We start from the raw sequence: 25,858 nt of genomic DNA, 5'->3' as shown, positions 1-25,858 counted from the left end.
TTGGGTCCAGATGCGAGTCAGCTCCTGATGACCCAGTGGCAGAAGCAGAAGAGTCAGGTTACCTGCATCGCCCATTATCAACTCAAGCTGCAGACCAGAGAGGCAGTTTGGCAGTGGGAGTCACAGGGAAAGGAGCGTGCTGCAGAGAGACAAAGGAACTGAACTCAGAGCTGGGGCAGCGGTGGCTCCAGGTGGCAGTTGCATTGGGAATCAGATACATTTCAGAACCCATTTGTTCTTTTGCTTGTGACTTGATGAATCTGAGGCAGATCATTTTGGCTTTTAACGGAGTTGATACTTAGGATTGTGGGTGATCCTCATGTTGGTAATTTGGGCAATGGCTTTAGGGGGGACAGAGGCCACGGAAAGGGGGTGCTCATGAAGTACCCCAAACTTCAACATGATTGGGAGGGCAGAGGGCAAAGACTGGGAGGCTAACTATGAGACCAGCAGGGAGAAGCTGGCCAGGACTAGAAGGTGGGACACATGGTGGTAGCCCTCAATCCCATGATATGCTCACTGTACCTAAAGCTTACAGCCCTGAATAGTAGGCTCAAATTTAATAGGCACAATAGGTTTAATAGGGTACAACATAACACTCCAGTTTTTTGTGTTTTTGGAATCATCTCAAGTCCATAAAATGGCTAGGCTAGGTAACCTTATAAAAAGGCAGCCGTATGGAAAAAGAGCAATAAGAAGAGTTGCTCTGGGATAAGCAGCTCAGGAGTGGGACTGCCTTAAGGAGGCTTTTCTGGATGCTAGTGACTTTAGGTATCTGGTGCTAGTGTGTTTACCTGGGGCAGTGGGCTGGTGCCCACATATGCTTTTTTCCTCTCCCCCAGTAGAGTGACAGAGTAACAAGACTTGCTGTGGGTGAGACTGGCTTAGCTAATTGAAAGGTAGAGCTAAGCTAGGCAGCCCCAGTAAACAGCATGAGCAGCAAACAAGAGGGCGTTTGCCATAGGGAGCCAGGGAATAAGAGACTGCAAGTGTTTATGGGCCCAGGTAGAGGGGTTTGGTATGTGGGTTCCTGTGGTGTGGTTTTCTCCCCCCCATAGGTGTTCACCAGAGAGCATAGGAGGCACAAATGGAGTCTGGGTCAGCTATTGTGACCTGCATCAGATGTGCCATGTTTGTGTTCCTCCCAGAGTCAGAAGCACTTCATCTGCACCATGTCTAAGTTGGTGTTTTCCTGGAGGAGAAGATTCAAAGTTTGGAAGCACAGGTATCCTTGCTGCATTGCACTGGCGACCAAGAAGATGACTTGGACAAGAGACGCTGGTACTGGGGAGGCCAAAGGGCAATGCGGAGAAGTGGTAGCATACGTCTTCTCGAAGAAGGAAGGTCCCCAGAATTGAAATGCAGTGGATTGAATTCAGCAACAGCTTTCAGGCACTCTGTGGTGGATCTGCTGAGGAAAAGGCAGAGGAGTGGACATCTGCAAGCATGGAGAGGACAAGGCATCAGCCTAGAGAGCAGGAAATGTGAGGCCCCAAGGACAGGGGCTTCTACAGAGACGAGTGGTAGTGATTGGTGACTTCCTTCTGTGGTGGACAGAGACTTCGATTTGTTGTCCAGATTTAGGGTCAAGGGAGGTGTGCTGCCTGTCTGGAGCCCAAATTCAGGACAACACGGAGGGTATCTGTACACATGCTCGGGGGGAGTGCAGCTCTAATTAAAACACCCACAGTGTCTTGTGTATTCAGTGTCCCACATTTCAAACTGGTGGCGGGGGTGCTTTAACTACATCTTACTTGACAATCCATTTTGAAATGTAGGGACACTGAATACATGAGATGCTGCAGCGTGCTGGAGTACTGTGTTAAGTCGTGTCGTCTCCTCCCCCGCCCCCCCCAACGCACGCGCGCGAAAGAATGTGGAGAAATTGGAGAGAGTCCAGTAGAGGGTAACAGCAAATACGAGGGGACATGACTTCTGAGGAAAGACTGAGGGAACTGGGCTTATTTAGTCTAGAAAAGTGGAGACTGAGAGAGGATTTAATAGCAGCCTTCAACTACTTGAAGGGTGGTTCCAGAGAGGATGGAGCTAAACTGGTCTCAGTGGTGGCAGATGACAGAACAAAGACCAATGGTCTCAAGTTGCAGTCAGGTAAGTCATTAGGAAAAAAATTATCAGTGGGAGGGTAGTAAAACACTGGAACAGGTTACCCAGAGAAGTGGTGGAAGCTGCATCCTTGGAAGATTTTAAGACCTGGCTAGACAAAACTTTGGCTGGGATGATCTAGTTGGGGATGATCCTGCTTTGAGCAGGGGATTGGACTTAATGACCTTCCAAGGTCCTTTCCAACCCTAATTTTCTATGGTTCAATGAAAGCACCAGAGCACCACAGGACTGCAAGTGGCACAAAAGAAGGGAAGCAAGTAGATCAAAATGCAAAATATATCTGATGCATGTATGCAAATGTGAGAAGATGGGGGAATAAATGAGATGAGTTGGAAGTTGTGGCCCATGAACAGAAATAGGTTCTGATTGACATTGCAGAGAGCTGGTGGGACAGCTCTTATGACTGGACTGTCAACATTGAAGGTTACGCTCTGTTTCAGAAAGACAAAGTAGGGAGAAAGGCTGGTGGTGTTGCCTTGTATGCCCAACATATACACTTGTTCCGGAAGAGGAAGACTGCACAACAGGTATGCATCTGGGTGAAGAGGAAAGGTGAAAGATGCAGCACCAATATAACGGTGGGATTTGTTATAGGCCACCAGATCAGGAAGAGGTGGATGAGGCCTTCTTCAAGCAGGTAACAAATTTCTCCAAAAGCTATGGGACAGTACTGATGGGAGACTTCAGTTTTCTGGACATCTAGAAGAACAGTGCAGCCAAACATAAAATATCAAGCTGGTTCCTAATTTGTGTGGAGGACAACTTTTGGAGTGTCTGTTTTGCTTGGACTTTGTACTTCCATAAAAATGTTTATCAATGTCTGTTTGCAACCTGAGATTGTAGCGTTCTTGTGCACAGTTGGTGTCAGCATGATATGAAATGTTCACCCCATCTCTCATTAACAGTATTAACTTGATAAACATCTGTCTTTAATGTATACTGTAGTCCCAAGGTTAGTGACTTTTTCATAACTTGTTTCTTCAAAAGAAGTTATTTAAAAAAAGTTCATTTCTCCACCTCTTATTTCTAAAACTAGCAATTCCCTTGTTTCTTCCTCTCTTAACTTGACAATTGCCAGTAGTTTTACTACTGAAAAGAACTTCTAATTATTTTACAAATTAGCACTTTGTTCATTCTAATTGTGAACAAAAGGCCAACTAATATGTTACATATTATATACACATGCATAATATATAATAAAATGAGTATTTTTAATAGTGTTTTCATTAGTAGATGAATTGCTGTTGGAAACTGGAAAAGGAGTTAAAATTAGGTGGTGTTTTTTGCCTTTTTAGGCCAGAAAAAAGATTAACACTTCCTCCACGGTTTCAGAAAGAACTTCAAGTGCATCTTTCAAGAAGGCCTTCTGTGGATTCAGATGGTACGTGCTCCTGTAAAGTAGCTGTCCTTTTGCCTAGGTTTTCCATTATAGATTAATTATGTACTAGTAAGACAAACCAAGTTCATAGCTTTTGCTTTGTGTAAAGGCAACATATCCTTGTTTTATTCGTAACTTGTTGTATTCATTTATATAAACAATAGCCTGTTTATTTATAACTTGTGAAAACAAGAAACATCTTAGAATGAAAGGCTTGCTCTGTTTAATTTGGTTTGGGACACTGAGGATATGATTTTAAGCTGTTTTAGTACAATTATAGGAAATATTGAGACTTAATTCTAAAACCCAAAATGTTAGTAAGCTGTAGCACTACTCATCTACTAGGTTGCATAGTGTTTAATAACTGGCAGAAGCTTCCCAACTCTGTATTTTGTTTTGAGGACTGCCACTCCTACATTTGTAGACTTTTTTGTTGGTGCCTGGCTATGAAATTCCTTTCTAAAAAGGTGGGAATAGTGATTAGAAAGACAAAAATTGGATGCGATCATGGACTTAAGCAACAGTATTCTACTTCTATAATGAGGTACAACTAAAGTAACAACACTTCTAGCCTTAGTCTGTTTCTAGTTTATCTCAATGCATTCAGAGGGCATGTTCCCAGGAGCAGGAAAGGCACGTTTTCCCGGGATTAAATAGGAGCAGCACATAGTCCTTGGGCATGCCACTGCACGCGTTCTCTGGCACATGGCAGACTGCCATGGTGGGATAGGGGAGGCTGGAGCCAGCACGTGGGCTGGCCCCAGCAGCCTTACTTAGGGTGCTGGGGGCCTCTTGGGGCTGCAGTGGCAGCAATATGGGTGTGCAGAGCATGACTGTGGCCAGCCAGGCTCTGGTTTAATGCGGTGCACACTGTAGCCATATGCACCATACCACTCTTTTGGCATGGTTTGTTTTTTTGTTTTTTTGACACTGGGATTTCCCAGTGAATGCATGCACATGTGGTTCATGCAGTTTGCAGCGCCACAGATAGGTTTGCAGCGCCTAAACCGCACATGCGTGCTTATGGGGATGTGCCTAGGCAATCTTTAATCTACCATGAAAATGTAAATGTTTCCTTGATACCATGTGGCATCATTTGAAGAAAAGGTTCCTATATCCTTAGGGAAAGAAATGAGCTTTTACTGGATCGAAACAAAGAACATACAGAAAGTGAGACAGTGATTTTTTTTCTTTGTATTTTTGGCCTTTAATTATTACAGCCTCACTTTTACATATACTGCAGAAGATTTAAACAGCTAAAGCACATTATCCCTAATTTCAAGATGGGGCATTTTCAGGGCTAACTGCTTGAAGAGCCACCTCCTAAATCCTCATCTGACTCTTTTTTTTTTTTTTTTGCCTTGAAGTCTTCCCTTCCTGATAGTTCCAAGCTGTTTAACCCTGCCCAAGACTGTTGCTCAGTGTTGTGGATGAGGATTTTATCATCACAGATGCATCTGGTCTTTTTGAAAAAATAGGACTGAGCTGGTGTATGACCAGTAAATACAGTAGGAAAATCAAGAGCTCTCAAGGATAACTGCTTAATATAAATTGCTTCTTGGGAATGTTGCAGCAAAGTAGGTTTTGGTAGGAAATCAGAAAAAACGCCTTCACTGTTAGAGCAGTGATACAGTAGAATAGACGGCTTAGGGAAGTAGTGGAAGGTACTCAAGAAGAGTACCTTGGACAAGCATTGGTCAGGGATGATCTAGGACAGGGGTGGGCAAAATGCGGCCCGTGGGCCAGATGCGGCCTGTCAGGCCATTCTGTCCGGCCTGCGCAGCCCCTAAAAAATTTAGAAAATTAATATATATCTGCCTCTGGCTGCCTGTCATGCAGCTCTCAATGACTTGCCAAAACTCAGTAAGCAGCCCTCCGCCAGAAATAATTGCCCACCCCTGATGCAGGAGAAACTTTTGCCTATGCTCTAGTATGGGTATTTCCCATGCTTCTGGGCTTTGCTGGTTGCCACATGGACCCAGGAAGAATTTTTTTTTTTTTTTTTTTTACTGGGTGTTGGCTGTAACCAAGGCTGGAGATTTTGACTGGGGTATTGTCAGTGCTTCTGCTCACACTTCATCCCAGAAATTCCTGAATATAGGTTGATCCTTTGCCCTTCTCTAAAGGGTAAACTTGATTGCCATATTTGGCATCATGAAGAAATTTTCCTCCATGGCATGGACTGTGGGATTTTTTTACCTTCCTGTGTAGCAGGGGATGTGGCCCTCTTCTTTTGGTTCTCTCCAACACATTTTAACAATGCTTGCAGCAGCTGTTGTCCCCCTCAATTTACCTGTAACAGATTAGGGTATTTGTCTTGTGGCTGTGTCAGGGTTGACCAGGGTAGTTTTACCAATAGATTAGTCAGTGGATAAGTACAGGATGGTTTGGATATAGATGATCCCACCTTCAATCTCTACTTTTTCTGTGGGTCTAATACTTTGATATTGTTTCCTTTGCTTGGTTTGAGTACAGAATTCTTCTGCTTGTAATTAGTAATATTTATAATCTATGTTGGTGCCCATATGCTTAAATTTCCATAAATTGGGTCAAATAGCGATTACTTTTACTTTTTCATATTTTACTCCCTTCTCATTGTGAACTTACCAACTTTTCTGCAAAATAACACGTACAACCTTTTATTCTCATTTTACAGACCATTTGAATGAACCTATTCAAGAAACGCACAAAATCCCATCCAGTCTTCCTAATTCTAATGTAAATGAATTTCAGAATCGTATTAGAGGAATTCTGACTAAATACAGCAATGGTATCTGGTTATCAAAGATACCACAGTTTTACAAGGAGATGTATGAGGAGGAACTTAATACAGATGTACTTAAACAACTTGAACATTGGCCTCATATTTGCATGGTAAGTCTTCTCTGCTTCATTTGAAAACAGCTACTATATTTAGGAAAAACATTAAATATTCCATATAATGTTTGTTTGGACGAATATCCTCTTCGGTAGCTCTTACATCTTAACATTTCTATTTAATTTGTTATCATGTTTTCCGGCTGTCTGCATGCTGAGACACTTCAGGTCACAAAGCCCATCGGTTTCAAAGACTGCATTTTACTGTGACTTGCTGAAGGATGCTTAGGGAAGGGGCAAAAAACTGGTTGAAAAGACCCCAGAGTGGCAACTGGCTGCATGTTTTGGAGAACACAGGCAAGCTTAGCTTCTAGCCAGCAGAATGAACCCCGAAGCAGTGTTGAACTGGATCAAAAGGCTGCAGCAGCAGTATCAGCAACAGGCTTTACAGCAGCCATTCCAGCAAAGGATGCAAGAGGAACAGCAGCTTCAGTTGCTGCTGCTGGAATGAGTGAAACCTTGCCTGAAAGGGGGTGGGATGTCCCAGACTACTGCAGGGTGGCCGCTTACAAAAATGAGGCTGGATGTTGAGCCTGAGCAGTGGTGACACATGGGGGGTGCACAAGGGTGCACATGTACCCCCTGAGAGCACCAGTGCACCCCCTGACTGGCTGCGCTTGCTCCATAGGCGATGGGCAGGGGGCACATGGGAACACTGGTGCCCTCGCTGCAAGCACCAGCCAGAGAGTAGTGTGCCATTGTGCTCCCGGAAGCAGCCGCAGCCACTTCCGTAAGCAGCCGTCTCACAATCGGCCATGGGGGAGACACCCCTCTCCCTCTTGGGGCAGGCATGGGGTGGAGGGAAGGGGGGCTATGGCAAATTTTTAGGGTGGCTGCAGACCCCATAGCCTTCCTCCCAGTGCCGCTGCCACTTGGCCCGAGCACAACCTGTCCCAGTCCCTGCTGAGAGCGTAGTGCAGCCCTGGCCCGAGCCTGCAGCTGCAGCCCGCCCTGCCCTGCACAGATCTGGAGGCGCACATCTTCCATGCCCTCCCAGCGTGCACATAATGGTGGGAGCCACTCACTGCACCTCACAGATAAACCACAGCTTTGTCCCATGCCCTGTCCTGCCCCGGCTGAGCAACGTGTGCCGGGTTCCACTCACCCCAGCACCTGCCCTACTCTTTCCCTCACCACAGGGGCCTCTATCTGCCCTCCCCGACCCCCCAATGCCCCTTCTCTCCCACCATAACAGACTTACCAGCTGGAATCGGAAGTTGGATCGGTATTGGCTGATATGCCTCCTTGAAATGATCTATCAGTGTTGGCCCCAAAAATCTCTATTGGTGCATCCCTACATGTAAGCCCTTGAAGGGAGGTCAGACACCTAGTCCTGGAGTATGGCCTTGTGCCCAAGATGACAGGGGTGAACTCAGCCAGCTCGTGCTCTGGAACCAGAAGCAGGAGATGATTACCATGGAGAGGCAGTAGTGGATTGGAAGCCAGGAGAGCCTTCAGCCTGTTTTTCATGTAGCCAGCATAGGAAATGGTGCCAAGATTGCCCCCTCGTTGTGCTATAGTTATGTGCATTCTGAGGTCCTGGGAGAATTACCCAGATGGATAGCATATGTACTCCCAATCCAGGTAGGAGATGTTCAGGTTCTGTGCCTTGTGGACTTGGGCTCAACCCAAACATTTGTACAGGAATAGCTGGTGGACCCTGCTCAATGTTTGGTTCTAGAATGCATATACAGTATGGGACCTATATACATGGGGATACCTGGCCATATCTTATCACCAAGTTGCAAGTAATGATTGTGGACCGGAAAGCTGAGTTGATAACATTGGTGGTCTGCCATCTTTCCCACCCGGTTGCAGTGAGTTTGGACTAGGGCTGTTATGCTTAGCAGCAAAAAGTAGATCAGGTCAAGAACAACAAGATCCTTTCCAAGACCAGCTTGGAGACTTATTTCATTTTGGTTTGGAGATCTTGGGACTCCTAGCTTTTCTGCACTTGGGAAAGCCTTGTAACCAAAAGGGATCTGGGTAAGATGTCTGGAAAGGGAGTTAGGGGCCAGTGTAAGCTTCAGTGGATGTGAGGAAAATGTCACAAGTACAGGTTCTTCTGGAAACAACCCTCCCTGTCCCCCCCCATTTTGGGTGGAGGGAGGTGGGGGAGTGCCCGTCAGAGGAGGACCTGATTTAGTTTAGAGCTAAAGAGAAGACCCAATATTTTCCCATCTGTAAGCCATCTGGCCACAGTGAATGGCAAAATAGTGGACAGATGCCTAGATGCCCAGAATTCCCATTTTGAGCTATATAAAGATGTTCTAGCAAGGGTTGTTAAAGACTAGGCTACTGGGACCTGGAAACCCCAGTTGATGGTGCCCACGTTGCACTGAAATCAAGTCCTAAAATTAGTACATGGTGTTGCCTGAATGGGCCAAGTGGGAGAGGAGAAAACCTAGGAGAAGATTCTCACCTGATTCTTCTGGCCAGGGATCTATGAAGAAGTTAAGGAGGACAGCCAGTCCTGTCCAGAATGTCAGCTGATGGCCCCACATCCCAGATATCAGGCCCATCAGTATCTCCTACTTCTGGTCGAGCCCCTTTGAACGTGTGGCAGTAGACATTGTAGGTCCTTTGGATCTGAGCACCAGTGGGTGCCACTTCATCATGGTTTTGGTAGTCTATGTGACCTGCTATTCAGAAGCAGTAGCTATTTGAAATAACACAGCTCAGACAGTGGCAACTAAATTGCTGAAGGTATTCTCCCACCTGGGGCTGCCGCAAGAAATACTCATAAAGCAAGGCACCATATTCATGTCATGGCTGATACAAGAGATGTGGTTCCTCCTGTGAGTCCACTCGATCTGAACTTCAGTCTGCCATCCACAGATGGATGGGTTAGTGGACTGGTTTAATTGGACTCTAAAGGGTATTTTTTTTAAAGTTTGTGGGGGCAGAACCACGAAAGTGGGGTATATTGTTGCCATATTTACTGTTTGCAATTCAAGAAGTTCCCCAGGCCTCAAAAGGCTTTCCCCTATTCAAACTTGGGCATACTAGACTTCCTTCATGGGGCCTGGAAAAGAGAGCCTGCAGGCACAAAATGTCCAATATATTCTTCAACCTAGGAATGGCTGGACCTAGTAGGAATATTCACACAGGCAAATCTCCATAACATGCAACAGGCCCAGGAACATCATTACAACAGAAATGCCCAGCTCCAAGTATATTAACCCAGAGACCAGGCCCTGTTGTTACTCCCACCGGAGGAGAGCAAGCTATTGACCAAATGGCAGGGGCCCTACAAGGTTGTGAGGCGAGTTGGAGGTCGATTATAAGGTTCACCTAGCAGGGAGATGACAGGGACCCATTTATCATGTGAACCTTCTGCAGCTCTGGAGGGCTTGAGAGAGCCTCCAGGTCTTTCCAATGACAGAAAAGGGCAAAGAGATGGGTTTTGAGGAGTTCCAAATGGTGTGGTTGCCCTGGGGGAAAACCTATCCAACACTCAGCAAATGGAGGCCAGGAATCTAACAGAGGACTTCCTGGACATCTTTACAGCTAAATCTGGGAGGACCTCCTTAATTGCCCACTGTATTGTATTGAAGGCTGGATGTCTGATACAGAAGGGGCTTCCCAGGACTCCTGAGTGGTTGCGGAAAACTGAGGAAGAAGATGCAAAGCTTGCTGGAGAAGGGGTGTTTTGAGGAATCCTTCTATGAGTGGAGTAGTCCCATTGTGCTTGTCTCTCAAACAAGATGGCATGATTCAGTGCTGTATTGATTTTTGAAAGCTAAATTTGATGTCAAAATTTGATTCTTATTCCATGCCTCAAATTGAGCAATTACTGCAGCAGCTGGAGAAGGCAAAGTACATGACTACATTAGATTTAACAAAGGGGAACTGACAGATTCCCCTAACCCCAGAATCATGGGAGCTGATGGTGTTTGTGACACCGTGAGGGCCTTATCAGCTCCAGACCCTCGCTTTTGGTCTGTATAATGCCCCAGCCACATTCCAGAGGCTAATGGATAAAATGCTGCAGCCACATTGTGAATAATGTCATCAAGATATGCAGTGGCGTAGTTCTATTTGTGAGCACCTAGGGGGAACATCAAGTAAGAGCGGTACTACAGTGACTTCAAACCACATGCCTTATGGCCAACCCAATGAAATACAGTCTATGTTGTGCTGGCACAAAATATTTATGCTATACTTTGGGTAGTGGGGAGATCAAGCCCCTTATTGAGATGGTGAGGGCTTTAAGGTGCCCAGAATGAAAAAAAGCAGCAGTTGAAATCCTTTCTTGGACTGGATAGTTATTACTGCCTATTTATTTCACACTTCTCCATTGTAACTGCCACTCTGACAGACCAACTATGCAACGTGGCACCCTGGGTAGTACAATGAACCCGGATGTATGCAGAGGCATTTAGAGAAATTAAAAGGATACTATTCACCATGCCAGTATTGTACAGTCTGGATTTTTGAATGCCACAGGTCACCATACAGATGGACACCTCGGAGAGAGGCCTTGGAGCCAATTATTTCTTAGAACTTTGAGAATGGCGAAACCCCCAATCCTTTATTTAAGCCAAAGCTCTTACACAGAGAGCAAAAGTATTCAGTCATTGAAAAAGAATACCTCTCTATAAAATGGGCAGTTGAGGCTCTCTGCTATTACTTTCTGGGGCCTCCTTTACACTTCTGACTGGTCATGCACCTTTAATTTGGTTGAAGGCAATGCAGGACACCAACTCCAGTCCTATGCATTGGTACGTGGCTTTGTAGCCGTATGCATTTGAGATGCTAATTTACCTAGGACTGCACATATGAACGTGGACTTCTATGAACCTGGGGGGAGAAGTGGGGGGAAGGTGAAGGAGGTGAATGAGTCTCTGTCTTCACTCTTGTGGGGAGGTGGTAGTATATAACAAGGTGACCAGTCCCCTTAAGAGAGAGCAACTAGCCTGGCTGAAAGGCTGTAGCTATGGGTAGAATCATGTAGGAAGGTTCACTGCTCCTCAGCCCTCACTGCCGACCTGCAGATCTCTGTGTCGTCCCCCCGCCCCAGCCCTGCTGCCCAAACAGGTCCCTACTGCACATCTGTCTGTCTGTACCTGTGTGAGGAGCATGTGACCCTCAACAGCCAATCACTTTGCCCGCTGCTCCCAGCCCCAAGCAGCCAGCCCAGGACAGCAGAAAACCCGGACATTTGCTTTTATTTCAAAAACCTGCCCAGATGCAGCATGGGAGGTCCAAAAAAGAGGACACGTCTGGGGAAAACCCAGACGTATAGTAACCCTATGCTTGGGGGAGAGGCAAAAGCCTGGTTGAAAAAAGGCCCGAGGCAGCAACCTGCTACAAATGTGTTCTAACTTAGTGTATATTCAGCTTCATGAACTAATTGAAAAATAAACAACTTGCTTAGAAACCATAGTGGGATAGTGAAATGGAGTAGAGGCCTGAACATTGAACGACAGATTTAACAAAGTCACTTCCCTTACTTGGAAAGGTAACCAAAAGAATAAAAGAATTTTAGCATTGTTATAGCAAATGTGTCTTGTGGTTCCCTTCCTTGACAGAGTATTTTCTGATCTGAAACATGCTTGTTATGCATTCTATTTTACTTACTTTTCATTTCCAGGATTTTTTTATTGCCCTTGTTTTTCCCTTCCAGGTAATTTAGGCTTCCCACCTTTTTATATTCACTTTCTTTTTCTATGATTTATTCTCTTTTGCAAGAGAGGACAAGCTCAGAAAATACTTATTCTGATACTTTGCATTATGAGGATGTCAAAGGAACTGGCAAGATCCTGATAAATATGAAATGTATGTAAACTACTTGCAACACAGAAGTAGTCCTTGATGGTTGTGTCATATATCTGTGGGTTGTCTTGTTCAGTCTCTGCATCAGTATAAAGTGGGGTAATCTCGTCAAGATAATGTGCAGAGCAGAGCAGACATGCCTTGACATCTTATGGCACTTATTGTTTCACAGGCTCTGGGAGGAGATCTTGGCTTCTGTTTGGGGCAGCCCTTCTAGGCCAGTTTCTAGATCCTTACTACAAAGCCTTTCTTGGAAGGCTGATTGGGGGTCTCTGGAGATTTTGTAAAATAGCTAAAGTTATATTGCTCTTTTCCTTTATAGGGCTAGAGACAGACATTCAAAAAGCCTGAACCTGAACTTGCTACAGTTAGGAAATTGGCAGCATAGTCACAGCATCAGAGGAGGTACCCCCAGGGTCTTATTAACTGCTGTATTCGGTTTAGTCTCTGCTGCAGCAGAGGTGGCACCCCAGGATCTTGGCATCTGCCGCTTTTTGTATTTATTCCCCTCTCTGCTCCACACCCCTCCGTGATCAGCAGGTGCTGCAGCTTGAGGTTGGGGCTGGATTGCAAACAGTAGCCTGTGGTGGCAAAAGGCTGCTAAACCTTGCTCTGTAATGACCAAGTCTTAATTATTTATTTGGTTCACAGGTAGAGCAAGGTGTAGTATATATGTAATAGCCCTTCTTTTAACCAGAAAAAGAAGAAGTTTTTTTTCTATTTGGCCTTTCATGGAGAAGCAATTTCCTTCTGAATGTCATCAAGTGATACCTTCAACGGATGATAGAACTTCACCTGTCTAGGAAAAGACTCACTGTTTTTTAATATTCTAGAGTCCAAAGAGGAAAATATGCTTTCATCGATGATATGCTAGTGGATTGAGCTAGTTGTCCTATATAGTCCATTGTCAAGCTGAGTATCGAACCATGTTCTCTCTGATTTGCCTGGTATCTCCCTGCTATTCTGCAGTGTCTGAGCCTGTTCTGTAACTGGCTTATAGCACTTGAGGTGCTTCTTTTTATGTTTTGCAGCATCACCTTCCTCACTGAAGTGAGGTGTCTGTTTTAAGGAACAGGGCTGACCTGATTTGTTTGAGTTTATGGAAATGCAGACTCTTTTTTGTTTTGTTTTGGTTTTTTTCTGAATGATATGCAGTGCCCCCTTACTGATACTTTCAGTAATTCATTTTCAGTGGCACACTTAATACATCTCTCACTGTGCTTGTTGGCAGCTAAACACTGAATGTATTTCTACTCCTGCCCTTGTAAGACCTGTTCAGTCATTCTGACAAGTGAGAAGCACTCAGCAGGACATCTGACAAGTTTTGTTTCTTTAATATGAAAAAGGAAAATGCAGTAAGAAGCGTGGTTTTTTTCCTGTGTTGGACTTCAAAAAGACTGAAAAGGCCGTGCAAACCAACAAACTGAGATGGATCCGCGCAAGGAAAGGAAATGGGTACAATGACAACTTTAGATGGATTGCCAGATGCATGTTCTAGTTCTGCTGTTCCCATGCCTGTGCTTGGAGACTTGAGACAGTAACATCTACATGGCTTGTGTACAACCTGAGGAATTCTGCCCTGCTGAGGAGATAAAATGAAGACTTAATTGATTGTGCCCATGCTCACTCTTACCACTGGCTTGAGACACAGCTGCTTACTGCCTGACTTTAGTCTTCCAGAAAACATTTTCTTTTACTATCACAGTTAACTTTTTTCTAGTGTTAGTTAAGTTCTGGTTTATAGTATTTTATTTGGGTGCTGACTACCTGCCATGTTTTTAAGTTTTGGACTTGGAATGGTGTCCTTTAGATATTGCCACGCTTGGAATAGGGTCATGCTGGTGACAGATGGATATTTTGGAGTGCCTCTGCTATAAGGGAGATCATGTGTCCCAGAAAATACTCAATCAGTCCTTCACCTCCCAAATCCACAAAGACCGAGAATCTAGGCTGCAATCCTGTCTCCTAGATGAGGCTATGGGTATAGCTTCAGAGCCAGGATCACAGGTGTTCCCAGTATACCTTTGACTAGGTGGAGAGTACAAGCTTGGATTCTCTACCTTGCAGTATACTTATACATGTTTCTGGACATCAGGAGACATTACTTTACAGTTAGGGCTGCCAGGCTCTGGAATGGGCTCCCAAGTGAGGTGGTACTCTTTTCTACTTTGGGGGTCTTTAAAAGGAGGCTGGACAGATATTTGCCCAGGACAGGGGGTTGGACCTGATTATCTGTTTAGGTCCCTTCTGACCCTAAGTACTATGATACTATGAAAATGAAGAAACGAAGCCTCACTGGATGAAGTAAACAGAACTCAAGGGGTAAATCTTGCATGAAGCTACTGCAGATAGTGATCTCCCACTGAGACTTTGTGGCCCCATGCACTTCTCAAGCTTGGGTACAGTATAAAGCTTAGTACCAAAGCAGCATACTGGACTGGGTCCACATAAACAGGGGCATGCTTTTGTAGCAGCACAGATAATAGCAGCACACATCTTGTGCTGCAGTTCGCACCCCTGCCCATGTGCTTTATAGTGGGAGACATTGTCCTGTTGCTTCACGTGCTGCATGGGGTCTGGCTGGGGCACAGGGTTCCTCATTAGGGGCTAGCCGGCAGGCGGCCCCCATGCTGAGGCACCTTGTGCTCTGGACATCTGAGGAGCAGCACGTCTCTGCCTGCTGGGCATACCATCTCTGCCTGCTGCAGACTCTTCCGCCCCCCATGCTGGAATGCATTGTGCCTCAAGATGGGGGAGCAGACAGCCCTGGGCTGCCTCGGCATGTCTCAGCACAGAGGCTCCACATGTCTGAGCATGGGAGCTCCACAGTGGAGCATGGGAGCGAAGCAGCTGGCTGGGGCAGTGTGTCTCGAGATAGGGGAGCACCCAGCCCAGGGCTGGCCTGTCCTATCCTGCAGAACCTGTGGCTGCAGGAGGCCCCACAGCCAAGGGGCCATACCGCACTTATCCCCTGCCACCTGCGCCATGTTTAAAGGGCTTGATGCAAGGAGGGGAGTCCCTTCCCAGACAAGTGGGGCAGGAGTTCCCGGCTCCCTGCCCCCACACCCCTCCCAGTACAGCCCACATGCACACAGCCTGGCCCTGACTATTTTATTTCAGTGAATTTATACCGCAATTAACTGCAATTTTGATTTTTCAATGGATCAAAGGGCCCCAAAACTATATCTTGCAGTGGGCCCCCAAAAATTGTGGGCTGGCCCTGCCCAGGGCGGCCTACTCCCTCATCTCCACCTGCCTCAGCATGGGGGTTTTGCCTCTCCATGTGGTGGGTGGGGGGTGGAGGTGGCTGCCTGGGGCACAGGGTGCCTCAGCGCAGTTAGCCAGCGGGCAACCTCTGCACTGAGGCACCCTGTGCTGGCCAAAGAAATGCAGCTTTATCATGGGACATGATTCTACCAACTTTTGCTCTGCAACACCTACTTATTAGTGATGCCACTGGAAGGAAATGGTAGCCTTGTTTTGCTAGCCCACTCTATATTCTTCCATTTAATTGGATTCTGCTTCACTCCCAATGGGAGTTCTCACATAGTTTAATAAGTCCAAACGCTGATAAAATTTGAAAGGATCTAAAATAGTCTTTCCTCCTCATTCTAGCTGCTTCTGTTTCCACTGTGTTTTCTGTTCACATGTACATATATCTTCCCCGATACCTTCTCCCTGAATTCCTGGCTTTCCTTTCCACATGAGCTGGTGTGCTCCACCTGATCAATTCATTGTAGGGTAGACAGTCCCTTTTCTGTGCCCCTCATCTAGGCTCTTGAAAATGAGCTAACTTGCAAACTTTCAACCACACACCTTTAGACAGAAGCCTTTCTGGCAGGCTCTAAACTCTCTAAAAATGTGCCATCAAATTTCTTTGTCATTGGTGACATTGTAAAATTTAGTGTTCATCCACTGAAGAGGGGACTGGAGATCCTTGGTATAATGTAATAGTTAGTATCTACAGAGGCAGTAGGTCACCAATGCATGGATTGCAGATGCACTAGAACTACCTGCAGCTGCTCCGGGAAGGTTTTTAGGACCTTTCAATTGTGAATGTTGCATTCTGCAATTTCAGCTGAGAACAGTGCAGCCTCCCTCAGGTCCAGGGCTAATGCCTTGCACGCTGTTCTCTGTTGTGGCTGGCAGCTAAACGGTATTACTGTATTTCCTTGCAAATAGTGCACACCCAGATTTTTGGAAATAATTGAGGAGGTCTGGCTCTGTGTATAAAATGAGTGACTTAGTGTTTGCTTATTAATTTGTAAGTAATTCAAATAATTTAATCTGATTTGTCTTTTTTCTTTTTAAAGGTGGAAACAGCATGCACTAGTGGGCAAACAGATGTACTCCTTTACCCTGCTAAGAAAAAACATTTTATAAAGAGTGGTTTAGATCATGAAAGAAAATCTCAAAACCTTACTTCTTCAAAAGCAGACCCTTTGCTAAAACCAATTATGGAGATCAAATCTGCTTCATATAACAGTGACTTCAAACAGAAAGTTGCAGAAATTTTGCTCAAGTATTCCAGTGGTCTTTGGGCTAATGCACTTCCCAAGGTGTATGAAGATGCATACAAAGTAAAATTTCCTGAAGATATTTTGAATAATCTTGACTTACTATCTGATGTCTGTACTGTGGACCAAATATGTGACAACCCCAAAAAGGCAATCCTTTATGCTAAACCGCAAAAGTCTGTTGATGAGAATCTGAATGTCACTGAAAATATCCACATACACAAAGATATTAAGGCAGTGGTGGAGCGAGAGCACACTCTGCTAATGGAAGAGGCCAAGCAACAGTGTCCAGAAAATTTAACTGTCCCTCCTTTAATTGTTCCAGCTGAAGCATCCCCATCTGTGTTGATAGTAGAGCTGTACAACACTAATGAAGTTGTCATCAGGTAAGTTTTAATTCATAAGACTTTTTTTTAATTTTATTTTTCTTACTTTTTTGTAGTCTGTACATTCATTCTCACCCCTTGGCTCAGATGGTGTACTTCAGGGGAGGGAAGCAAAAATTTCAGTGATAGATATATTATTAACTAACAGTAACACAGAAAGAATGCATTTTACTATCTGCCTACTGCATGCATAGAAAGAGGGACTATATTTGTTAACTTTACATGCCCATAAAGTGGCTGTATAGGAAAAATGTAATGTTAAATTTCCTGTGACACTGGGAAAAATTAAAAAACAAACAAACCATACTTGTTTTCCCAGCAGATATGCCTTGTCTGATTAGATGTTAGAATCGCATTGAGCAGAGTGCTTTATTTAAAAAAAAGAAAAGAAAAAAAAAAGGAGGGGGCAGGCAGAGAGCAAAGCAAAAGGTCTATAAGGGTCCTATCAAGAAGCTGTACAGTTTAGGTACTTTATTGAAGTTTAAAAGTAATAAATAGTATTGTATAAACAATACACTTGCAACAAACTTCAAGCGATGAATATAAAATAGTAACCTAGTTGTATAACGAACTGTTTGAACTTTAATCTAATAATTGGCAAGAAAAGTCCTGAGTATAGATGTGGGGCTGGAAGGGATTTCAGGTGGTCATCAAGTCCAACACCCTCCTCAAGGCAAAACTATATCTAAACTGTCATGCAAGTGTACAAACACTTACAATTTTTTTAACTGGGCAGACAACGCTATTGCACAACCATCAGACACAACACCTGAAAACACCAATAGAAACAGGGGGAAGAATTCCTTCCCAGCAACCAGCAAACACAAAGTATAGGAGAACCAAACACCCTCATATTGATCTTGCACTCTGTGGCCTGCAACTGGAACTTGACTCATCATGCATCCTAACTGGAGATGCAGGGCTTCCCTTTCTATCATACTATCCCTTCAATAAACTAATTCCTACTCTTTAATCTTGTTTCATAATCAAGCTCATTGTGGAGCTCAGCTTCATTCTTTTGCTGCTGAACATGGTTCTCTCCTATATCCAACTGCTCTGAGCTGCAGAGCTCTTTGCTTGCGATCTCTAAGTGATGCATTTCTGGGAGTCCTTGGACTTCCAGCTGTTCCTCTTCACATCCCGCTACAGGTATTGCTAGTCCCAAATCATCACTGACCCGTGTCTGACCAGCTTCTTGACATTTTCTAATGAAGGGGATTCCACAGGTTCCCTAGGCAGTCTACTCTACTGTTAGAACAGAGGCAGTGAATATTTTTTTTCCCTGATGTCCCATCTAAACCTTCTTTGCTGAGACTGCAAGCCATTACTCCACGTCCTATCCTCTTCAGTGAGAGAGAGAAGGTGTTCTTTCTCTCCTTTTTGGCAGGCCTTTGGATACTCGAAAATTGCTATCATGTTCTCTCCCTCCTACTTTAATTACCACTTTCTGCAAACTGAACATGCATATTGCTCTTAACCTTTCCTCATATGGCTTGGATTCTAAGCCCTTTTATTATTATTTTTATTGCTCACCTTTGCACCCTGTCTAACTTCTCCACATCATTTTTAGCTGCACACAATATTCTAGATAGGGATTAACCAGTACTGAGTAGTGCCATAATCATCTATTGCTTATACCTAATACTAATGTTGAAGCACCTCAAAACTGCATTAGCCTTTTTGCACCTGTATCACATTGCTGACTTTTGTTGAGTCTGATATCCACTAAGACCTCAAAATTAATTGCAGTTCCATCCAACCAGTTGTCAGTCAACTGGTGGCAACGATTATGGCCTTTTAAAAAAAAATGGCCAGTGTAATCAAAGAAATGTTCCTAAGTGAGAAGATTTAAAGCAGTCAAGCCTTATGCATACTTTGCATTAATAAGAATGATGGGCCTAGTTTTTTCTTTCCCCACAGGATCTTATTTGTCAGACTTGGGAAAATGCCATATGCTTTTCTTTCTTCCTGTTCTAGTCTTTAATACTGAGTGCCTTAACTGTTCATATAGAATATAATTTTGAGATTTGCTTTCAAAGCTCAATTTTAAAATTCTTAAAATTGCTTTCAACATGGATTCTGACATGAAGACATTTTGAATTACATTGAGAGACCTAATTCTTGAAAAATACATTCTGTGTGCATTAACCCTGGTATAGGGTTATGCTTTCAGTAACTGGGCTAAACCCTCTCTGAGACTTTATTTTTATATTAGCCAACTGCCTGTCAAGAATGATGGGGGAGGGGGCTGGGATGGAGTGCTGCCACCTGACGCCCCATGCTGCCGCTATTCTGCCGCTTGCAGGGAGCGGGTGGGGGAGCCAACCCCTGTCCGGTCCTTGGCACCACTTGCAGGGAGTGGGGTGGGGGAGCTGAGGCTAGGGCTGCTGGCTTCGGCTCCCCCACCCTCTGTCTGGTATTTGGCACGGCTTCGGAATCATGGCGGCGCTCCCCCACACTTGAAGCACTCTGATTGGCTGTTTCCGTCAGACAAACAGACAGGCTTTTATAATATTAGAATAATATATTTTAAATAGTTTTAGCATGCATTTCTTACTTGACACCGTATTTTAGCTCCACCCCTCTCTCTCACATTTTGCCAGTATCAAAATTGACATTGACATTTAAGATAGAAGACTTCCTGCACCATAAAAATCAGTAATGCCAAGTTTACTTAAATAGGGTTATCCACCTTTTTGCACAAAATTACTACTGGAAATTGGAGTGGGGGGTGTTAAACAAGGTGATACATGGAACAGAGAGCCCAATTTATGTAGGAGTCCAAACCTCCTGGCTCTTCTTCGAGTTGAGTGAGCACCCAGCAGCATCTGACAAGTCAGCTCTGGGACTAGTCAACTCAAGGAGGGATCATGCAATTCAGTTCATCCTACAGCTGCTTAACTCAGCTGTGGGCCCCATCCTGGTATAGCTGAACTGCTCAGCCCTTCTTGGAGCCAGATGGGCAGCCAGCTGTGCCTGCTGTGTCCTGCAGCTAGGTAGTTTTTGCTTCCTCCTCCCCCTTCTATTTTCCAGTGAAAATACGTACTGAAGTTTTTAAAGAAAGATGTTTTTTCTTCATTCAACATTCCAGAGATGAGGTGCGCGTCTTATTTTGGAGTATGCATTATGTGAGAAAATACAGTAACACTGTTAGTGAAGTCTACATGAAAAATGTCTGTTCATCATTTTTGGCAGCCCAGCTGAGCTTGGTACTTCTCCTGGTGTTTATTACTTTCCAGGAAGGGGAGGAACTTGAGTAGAAGTTGAGATTTCTTTTAAAGGAACGAGAAGAGGAGGGAAGAGGGATAGTGGCCTTTTAGAAGTTGAGGACTTGTTGATCCAAGACCTTAACAATACCATTTCAGGGGACCTATAGATCTGTCCAACAGATTAAGACTTACCTTTTTGCTTTTTGTGGTGAATGATGCAGCTAGTTCTTAATTTTTTTTTTTTTTATAAATCTCCATGGCACTTGACAGAGAAGATCTGTCTCTTGCCCAGCTGTAAAATGTGAAGGAAACTCAGGAACAGAAATTAAGCAATTGCTCAAGGTTTCAAAGCAAGCCAATAGTAACGGCAAGGGAAAAACACATCTTCCATGTCTTAACTCGGTGATCTTGTTAGATACCATAGCACTCTTTTTTTTTTTTTTTGTCCAAAATCTCCTTTTTCTTCAAAGGGTGAATCCTAAGGTTTAGATTATTGGCAGTAGAAATGGTACTTCAAACGTCATCTCTCCTGTCTCATAAGTCAATGAAATATGTTAACTGTGATTGGAGATAGAAGTGTCTTTCTCCTGCAGCTTCTGTTGATTGGACTTCATCGATGCTATTGGAAAGGAGTTGGACATTCTAGGTGACTAGACCATGCTTGGAAATGGTGCAATATATTTTCTTTATAGAGTTCCATCTGCCTTCTGAGGAAGTTGATTAATTTTTTTTTTTCAGAGTTAAATTGTCTTTTACCTGAATTTCAGGTCTCTGCTATGGGAAGAAAGAAGTGCTTCAATAACTGCCCTCATGGGGGAAGAATGATTGTAGTTCATCTCCCCACTGGCATGATTGCAGTTTTTTTCTGTTTTCTGTATTATTCACGAGTTATGCGAGACAGACTCAAGAGGATAAGATGATGCTGGTTGCAGCACCGTCAGTAGCATTCAATATTACTTATTTCCATGGATAAGATTGGTGTTTCTCCTGCTTTCCAGTATTCAGTTGAGACTGGTGTTTGGATGGTATCTTTCCAGCAGAATTTTAATCAGGTTAAAATTGGATTTTAACTAGCGTGATAGGAGGTTAGTTGAAGCTGCTCAGTTTTGGATTGTTAGAAATAGTGTGTGGGAGAATCATTTTGAGAGCAGAATGCAAGTGAGATGCTTAATCGAGCACTTTAACTTGCTTGGGGGTGGTGCTCAACCTCTGGCCTGCAGGCCAAATACAGTCCATGGAGCCTTGGAATCCCGCCCACGGGGCTCCTGCTGGGGTCAGGAAATTTGGCTGCAGGGGATACATTGGCCATTAATACAGCTACCCTTTTCCACCCACCAAATTCACAAATCTCAAGCCCTGCATGGCTGGCCACAGCCCGGCCGCACTTCCTTCCCCCTGCAGAGCCAGGCTACGCCCTCTTGCTCCTCATCTGGGTTGGAGCTGGGCCATACCCCCTTCCCCTGTGGGGCCTGCATGGCCAGATGGTGCCCACCACGCCTGCCCCAGGCACTGGATCAGGACCACCAGCTGGATCTGGCCTATAGAAGGACAGGGCACTGCACATCTGACCTGCAGGTGAAAGGTTGAGCACCACTGTGCTAGATAGGCTAGTCGACCATCAGTTTTCTTTGGTCATCAGTCGGATTTGATTCTAAATTTCCAGAAACAGCTGGTTTCTGTAGACTTGTATGTAGCATTGTGTTCTGGTACATAAAGTTTATATTCAGTTCTTCACTTCAGTGAACACTTTACCACTCCTTGTGTATTTTTGTTTTTGACAAAGGAAAGTTCAGGTACTAAAGTGACTATCTACCTACATAAATACACTTTTGTTTTTGTATCTGTTGAACTTTTCTGTTCCTACACTAACACATTTGGTGGATTTCCTCCTTCTTCCCTACTTCTCCCCATGGAAAAAAATGTAGGTATGTGGGAAAAGACTATTCTGCTGCTCAGGAACTGATGGAAGATGAGATGAAAGAATATTATAGTCAGAGTCCAACAGCATTACTAATGCAGTCTGTAAGTCCAGGACAGCTTGTTGCTGCACATGCTGAAGAAGATGCCTGGTTGCGTGCTCAGATGATTGCAGTTGAAGACAACAGAATGAAGGCAAGCATACTTATGTTTTGGCACTCTACTAAAGACACAAAACATGAGGAGACAACCCCTTACAACAACAAACTGCTTCTCTTAATTACATAAAACACTAAGTGATTTTAAAGATTACTTCTCTCTGACTAAAGAAAATGGGATTGTCAGCATTTTTCCCTTCCTGAATGTATTTTGAGTATTCTGTGGTGCTCTGCATTGTAATCATTCTGCTAAACTAATAAATGCACCTTCAACATGCTTCTGGGGCTTGGAAGCACTATCTTAATCTTACAGTTTGGGATGCAAATGCCAGTATTTAGAATTCTGAGCCCTTGCTTCTAGTTATATAGTACTATTGCTTTTTCCTTCCTGTTTGACAATTTAACACTGGTGAGCTCAGGCTTACAAGCACCTTTTATTCAGATTGGGTATACTACCTTCTGCATTCTGGTCTATAACCTGTTTCAAGATGTGTGTTTAAACTCCTTATGCTATTGCAACTTCACTTTGTCCCTTGTTCTGTAGAACCAAACAGATGCATTTCTCCTGGCTCTGGTTGCAAAGGACTAGAACAGAGATCAGCAACCTTCCTCATGCCAGGCTGTGGGCAGCTACAGCTGGCCATGGAGCCTGGGCTGCTCACAACAGGCAGCCGGGAGGCAGCAAGCACTGCTGCAGGCAGCCTCAGCTGCATGGCAGGTAGCAGCTGCCCAGAGTTCAGACTGGCTGCAGTCAGGAAGGTACAAACAGCTGCACAGGGCTCCACATCCTTGGCACCGGCTTTGTGGCTGCAGTGGCTGCACATAGGCCTCTGGGCACATGGTGCTACAGGACCTTTTTGCAGCCTCTTGGCTGCCTGCTGTAGTTGCCCCAGGCTCTGGACGGCTGCCGCAGGTGGTAGGCAGACTGCGAACAGCTGTGCCAGGCTCTGCAGCTTTGGCACCAGCTCCATGGTGGCTGCATGCACAGTGGGGACGGGGCCAGGGCAGCGCATCCCCAGCTTCTCCTTCGCTATGTGCCCAGAGACATGTGTGCAGCTACCGCCATTAATGAGGATCGGGCCCGTCTTGGCTCTCCTGTTTCTGGCATGCCAAGCTGAGGTATGGATGGAGGTTGGGGTGTTTCTGGCACTCCGATTAAAAACATTGCTGACCCCTGAACTAGAATGTGACCAAACTAAATGCATGAGAAGTTTCAAGTGTTTTTTATGTGAAGGCACTGTATTATTATATTAGCTAACCTTAAACTGTGCTCTTTCTGCATAGTCTCTTCTTTCCTAGTCATAATGAATCTTGCACCAGGATCTGCTTAACAGACCATTTCATTCTGCAAATAAGCATAGTTCACCCACAACTTGCTTACCTATTCCAAAAGTTTTATATTCAGATGTAAATTCACAAATAAGAATATGAAAAACGATGGGCCTGTAGTTTTCCTCCCGCTCCTCCCAGTATTATGGAGGTCTGTCTTGCGCTGCAAGAACAGCTGCACACTCTGAAAACAAGACTTCTTTTCTCCTTGCTGACAACCGGTGTGTCAATTTCAGAATTTTTCAGAAAGACTTAAGTTCACCTCCCTGAGCCTGACATTTATGCTAGGTTTTAAGATGATGTAATTTGTAGTTAAGAAAGATGGTGGGGAATGGGGGAAAAGATCTTCTGTGTACCCTTCTAATGAATGAGGCACCATTACTACCAGTCTTGTTCAAACTGTCATTGAGCACTCATTCCCACTGAGCTATTTCCATTTTGCTTTGATAGGGGGAAATAGTAAAGTTATAGAGCTGCATTGGAATAACATGTATAAGTTTAACTCAGATCGTTACATACATGAAGTTCAGTATTACTCTGTTACTACCAGTTTTGCATACAATGTTTGATAGCAAGCCAACTGGAAAGTGCAATTTGTGCATAGCTTTTAAATACTGTTGCTCCAGCGAAAGGCTGACAAGCCTGACAGTAGTGCTTTCAAGAAAGTTTGAAGGCAAACCCTCCTGTCATCCACTCTTGTTCGTATTGCATTGGCCTGAAGAATTTGTCCATAATACTATTGCAAATCGGATATCTTGTTGGTGAAAAACATTTTTATTTAACAGCTGACACAAGGGGATGCAATACCACAGAGAATATACTCGGAGCAATCTTTAAAACTAGAAGAATAATTTTGTGTTTCCCTTTCAATTATTAGGTATGCTATGTCGATTATGGTTTCAGTGAGTTTATTGAAAACAACAAAGTATACAAACTAGACAAGCAGTTCTATTCACTTCCATTCCAAGCTGCAAAATGTAAATTAGCAGGTAAGAGAATTGTTGAATAGCTAGTACCATGATTTTGCATGGCCCTGAACAGAGGTGGGTGGACAAATTTAATAATTCTTATCCTCCACTCTCTCTTCCTCTTACTACACTTGCCTCTTGCACATTATTCATATTACTGGTTTTGTAGACCCACAATTTTGGACTCTCATTATGCTGAGCACTGTACCAGGGTAATTGTTTCTGCCTCCCAAGGTTTAAGATGAGACGAAGCACAGGGAAATTTTCTTGCTTTGCACATGGGGAGTTGAAGCTTAAAGAAACTAAATGCCAAATTTGATTTAAGTATTAAAGCATCTAACGATCTAGATGGGCATTTGGTGGAATGTTAAAGGTAGATGTGTTTGTATCCTATTCACTTTTTAATGTAAGTTGAGCACCTAACATCTTTAGCCCCTTATGTAAATCCCACTACTCTCTTAACTACATCTTCAGGCTGCTTATTAAATACTCTTGTAAATCAGGCCTCAGGTGGTTTGTTCTGTCATATGTGGCAGAGCTGGGAACTGAACCCAGATACAAGTCCCAGCCCAGTGCCTTTTAAGCACGGCTTGAATTACATTGAAAGCCTTTCTGGACAGGAACTATATTGTTCTGTGTTCAGTGCTTGGTAAGAGAAACTTCAATCCTGACTGATGTCTTTGGGTCTTACTGTAATATTAAAAACTCTGTGGTGAGAGATTAAACATCAAATGATCTTTGTATAGGTGAGTATTAGGGCTGTGCGAAGCTTCAGTCACTGATTCAAATCAGCGGAGATTTGGGGTGATTTGGTGGCTGAATGTCCGAATCCAGATTGAATCAGGAGACCTTTTAATGTCTCCAAATCGAATTGGAACCTTCTGAATCAATTTGGAGAGATTCGGAAAGATTTGGCAATTTTGGACATGGACATAGACACAGCTTTAAATGTTTTTTTTCTACATATGTCACGGTACCAGGTGGCTTGTGAACCTTGCGATGATGAGGCGGATGGAGGATCCCACAGGGGCTTCCCAGTGCACTCGGCAGCAGACCCGGAAGTGGACCAGAAACACTTCCCCCTACAGCCAATCACCGAGCTGGGGGGAGCACAGGGGGCCCCCCAGTGCGTTCCATGGTGGACCCAGTAGTGGACCGGAAGTACTTCTGGTCCACTTCCGGGTTCGCCACCGAGCATGCGCCCCCCCCCCCCCACA

General features: G+C 44.3%; 1 protein-coding gene across 1 annotated transcript in view; it reads left to right on the top strand.

The window, feature by feature from the left end:
* The window catches only part of TDRD7 (tudor domain containing 7), a 99,920-nt gene that overhangs the window by 49,234 nt on the left and 24,828 nt on the right, over nucleotides 1-25,858 (top strand). The window contains 5 exon segments of the mRNA XM_014518017.2: nucleotides 3,420-3,505; nucleotides 6,159-6,376; nucleotides 16,471-17,060; nucleotides 22,195-22,381; nucleotides 24,551-24,662. Coding sequence (XP_014373503.1) covers nucleotides 3,420-3,505; nucleotides 6,159-6,376; nucleotides 16,471-17,060; nucleotides 22,195-22,381; nucleotides 24,551-24,662 — 1,193 coding nt within the window.

Source organism: Alligator sinensis, unplaced genomic scaffold, assembly GCF_000455745.1.
Source record: "Alligator sinensis unplaced genomic scaffold, ASM45574v1 scaffold607_1, whole genome shotgun sequence".
Taxonomy (NCBI): Eukaryota; Metazoa; Chordata; order Crocodylia; family Alligatoridae; genus Alligator; species Alligator sinensis.
Note: the sequence above shows the minus strand (reverse complement) of the source record. Positions and strands in the feature narration are given on the sequence as shown.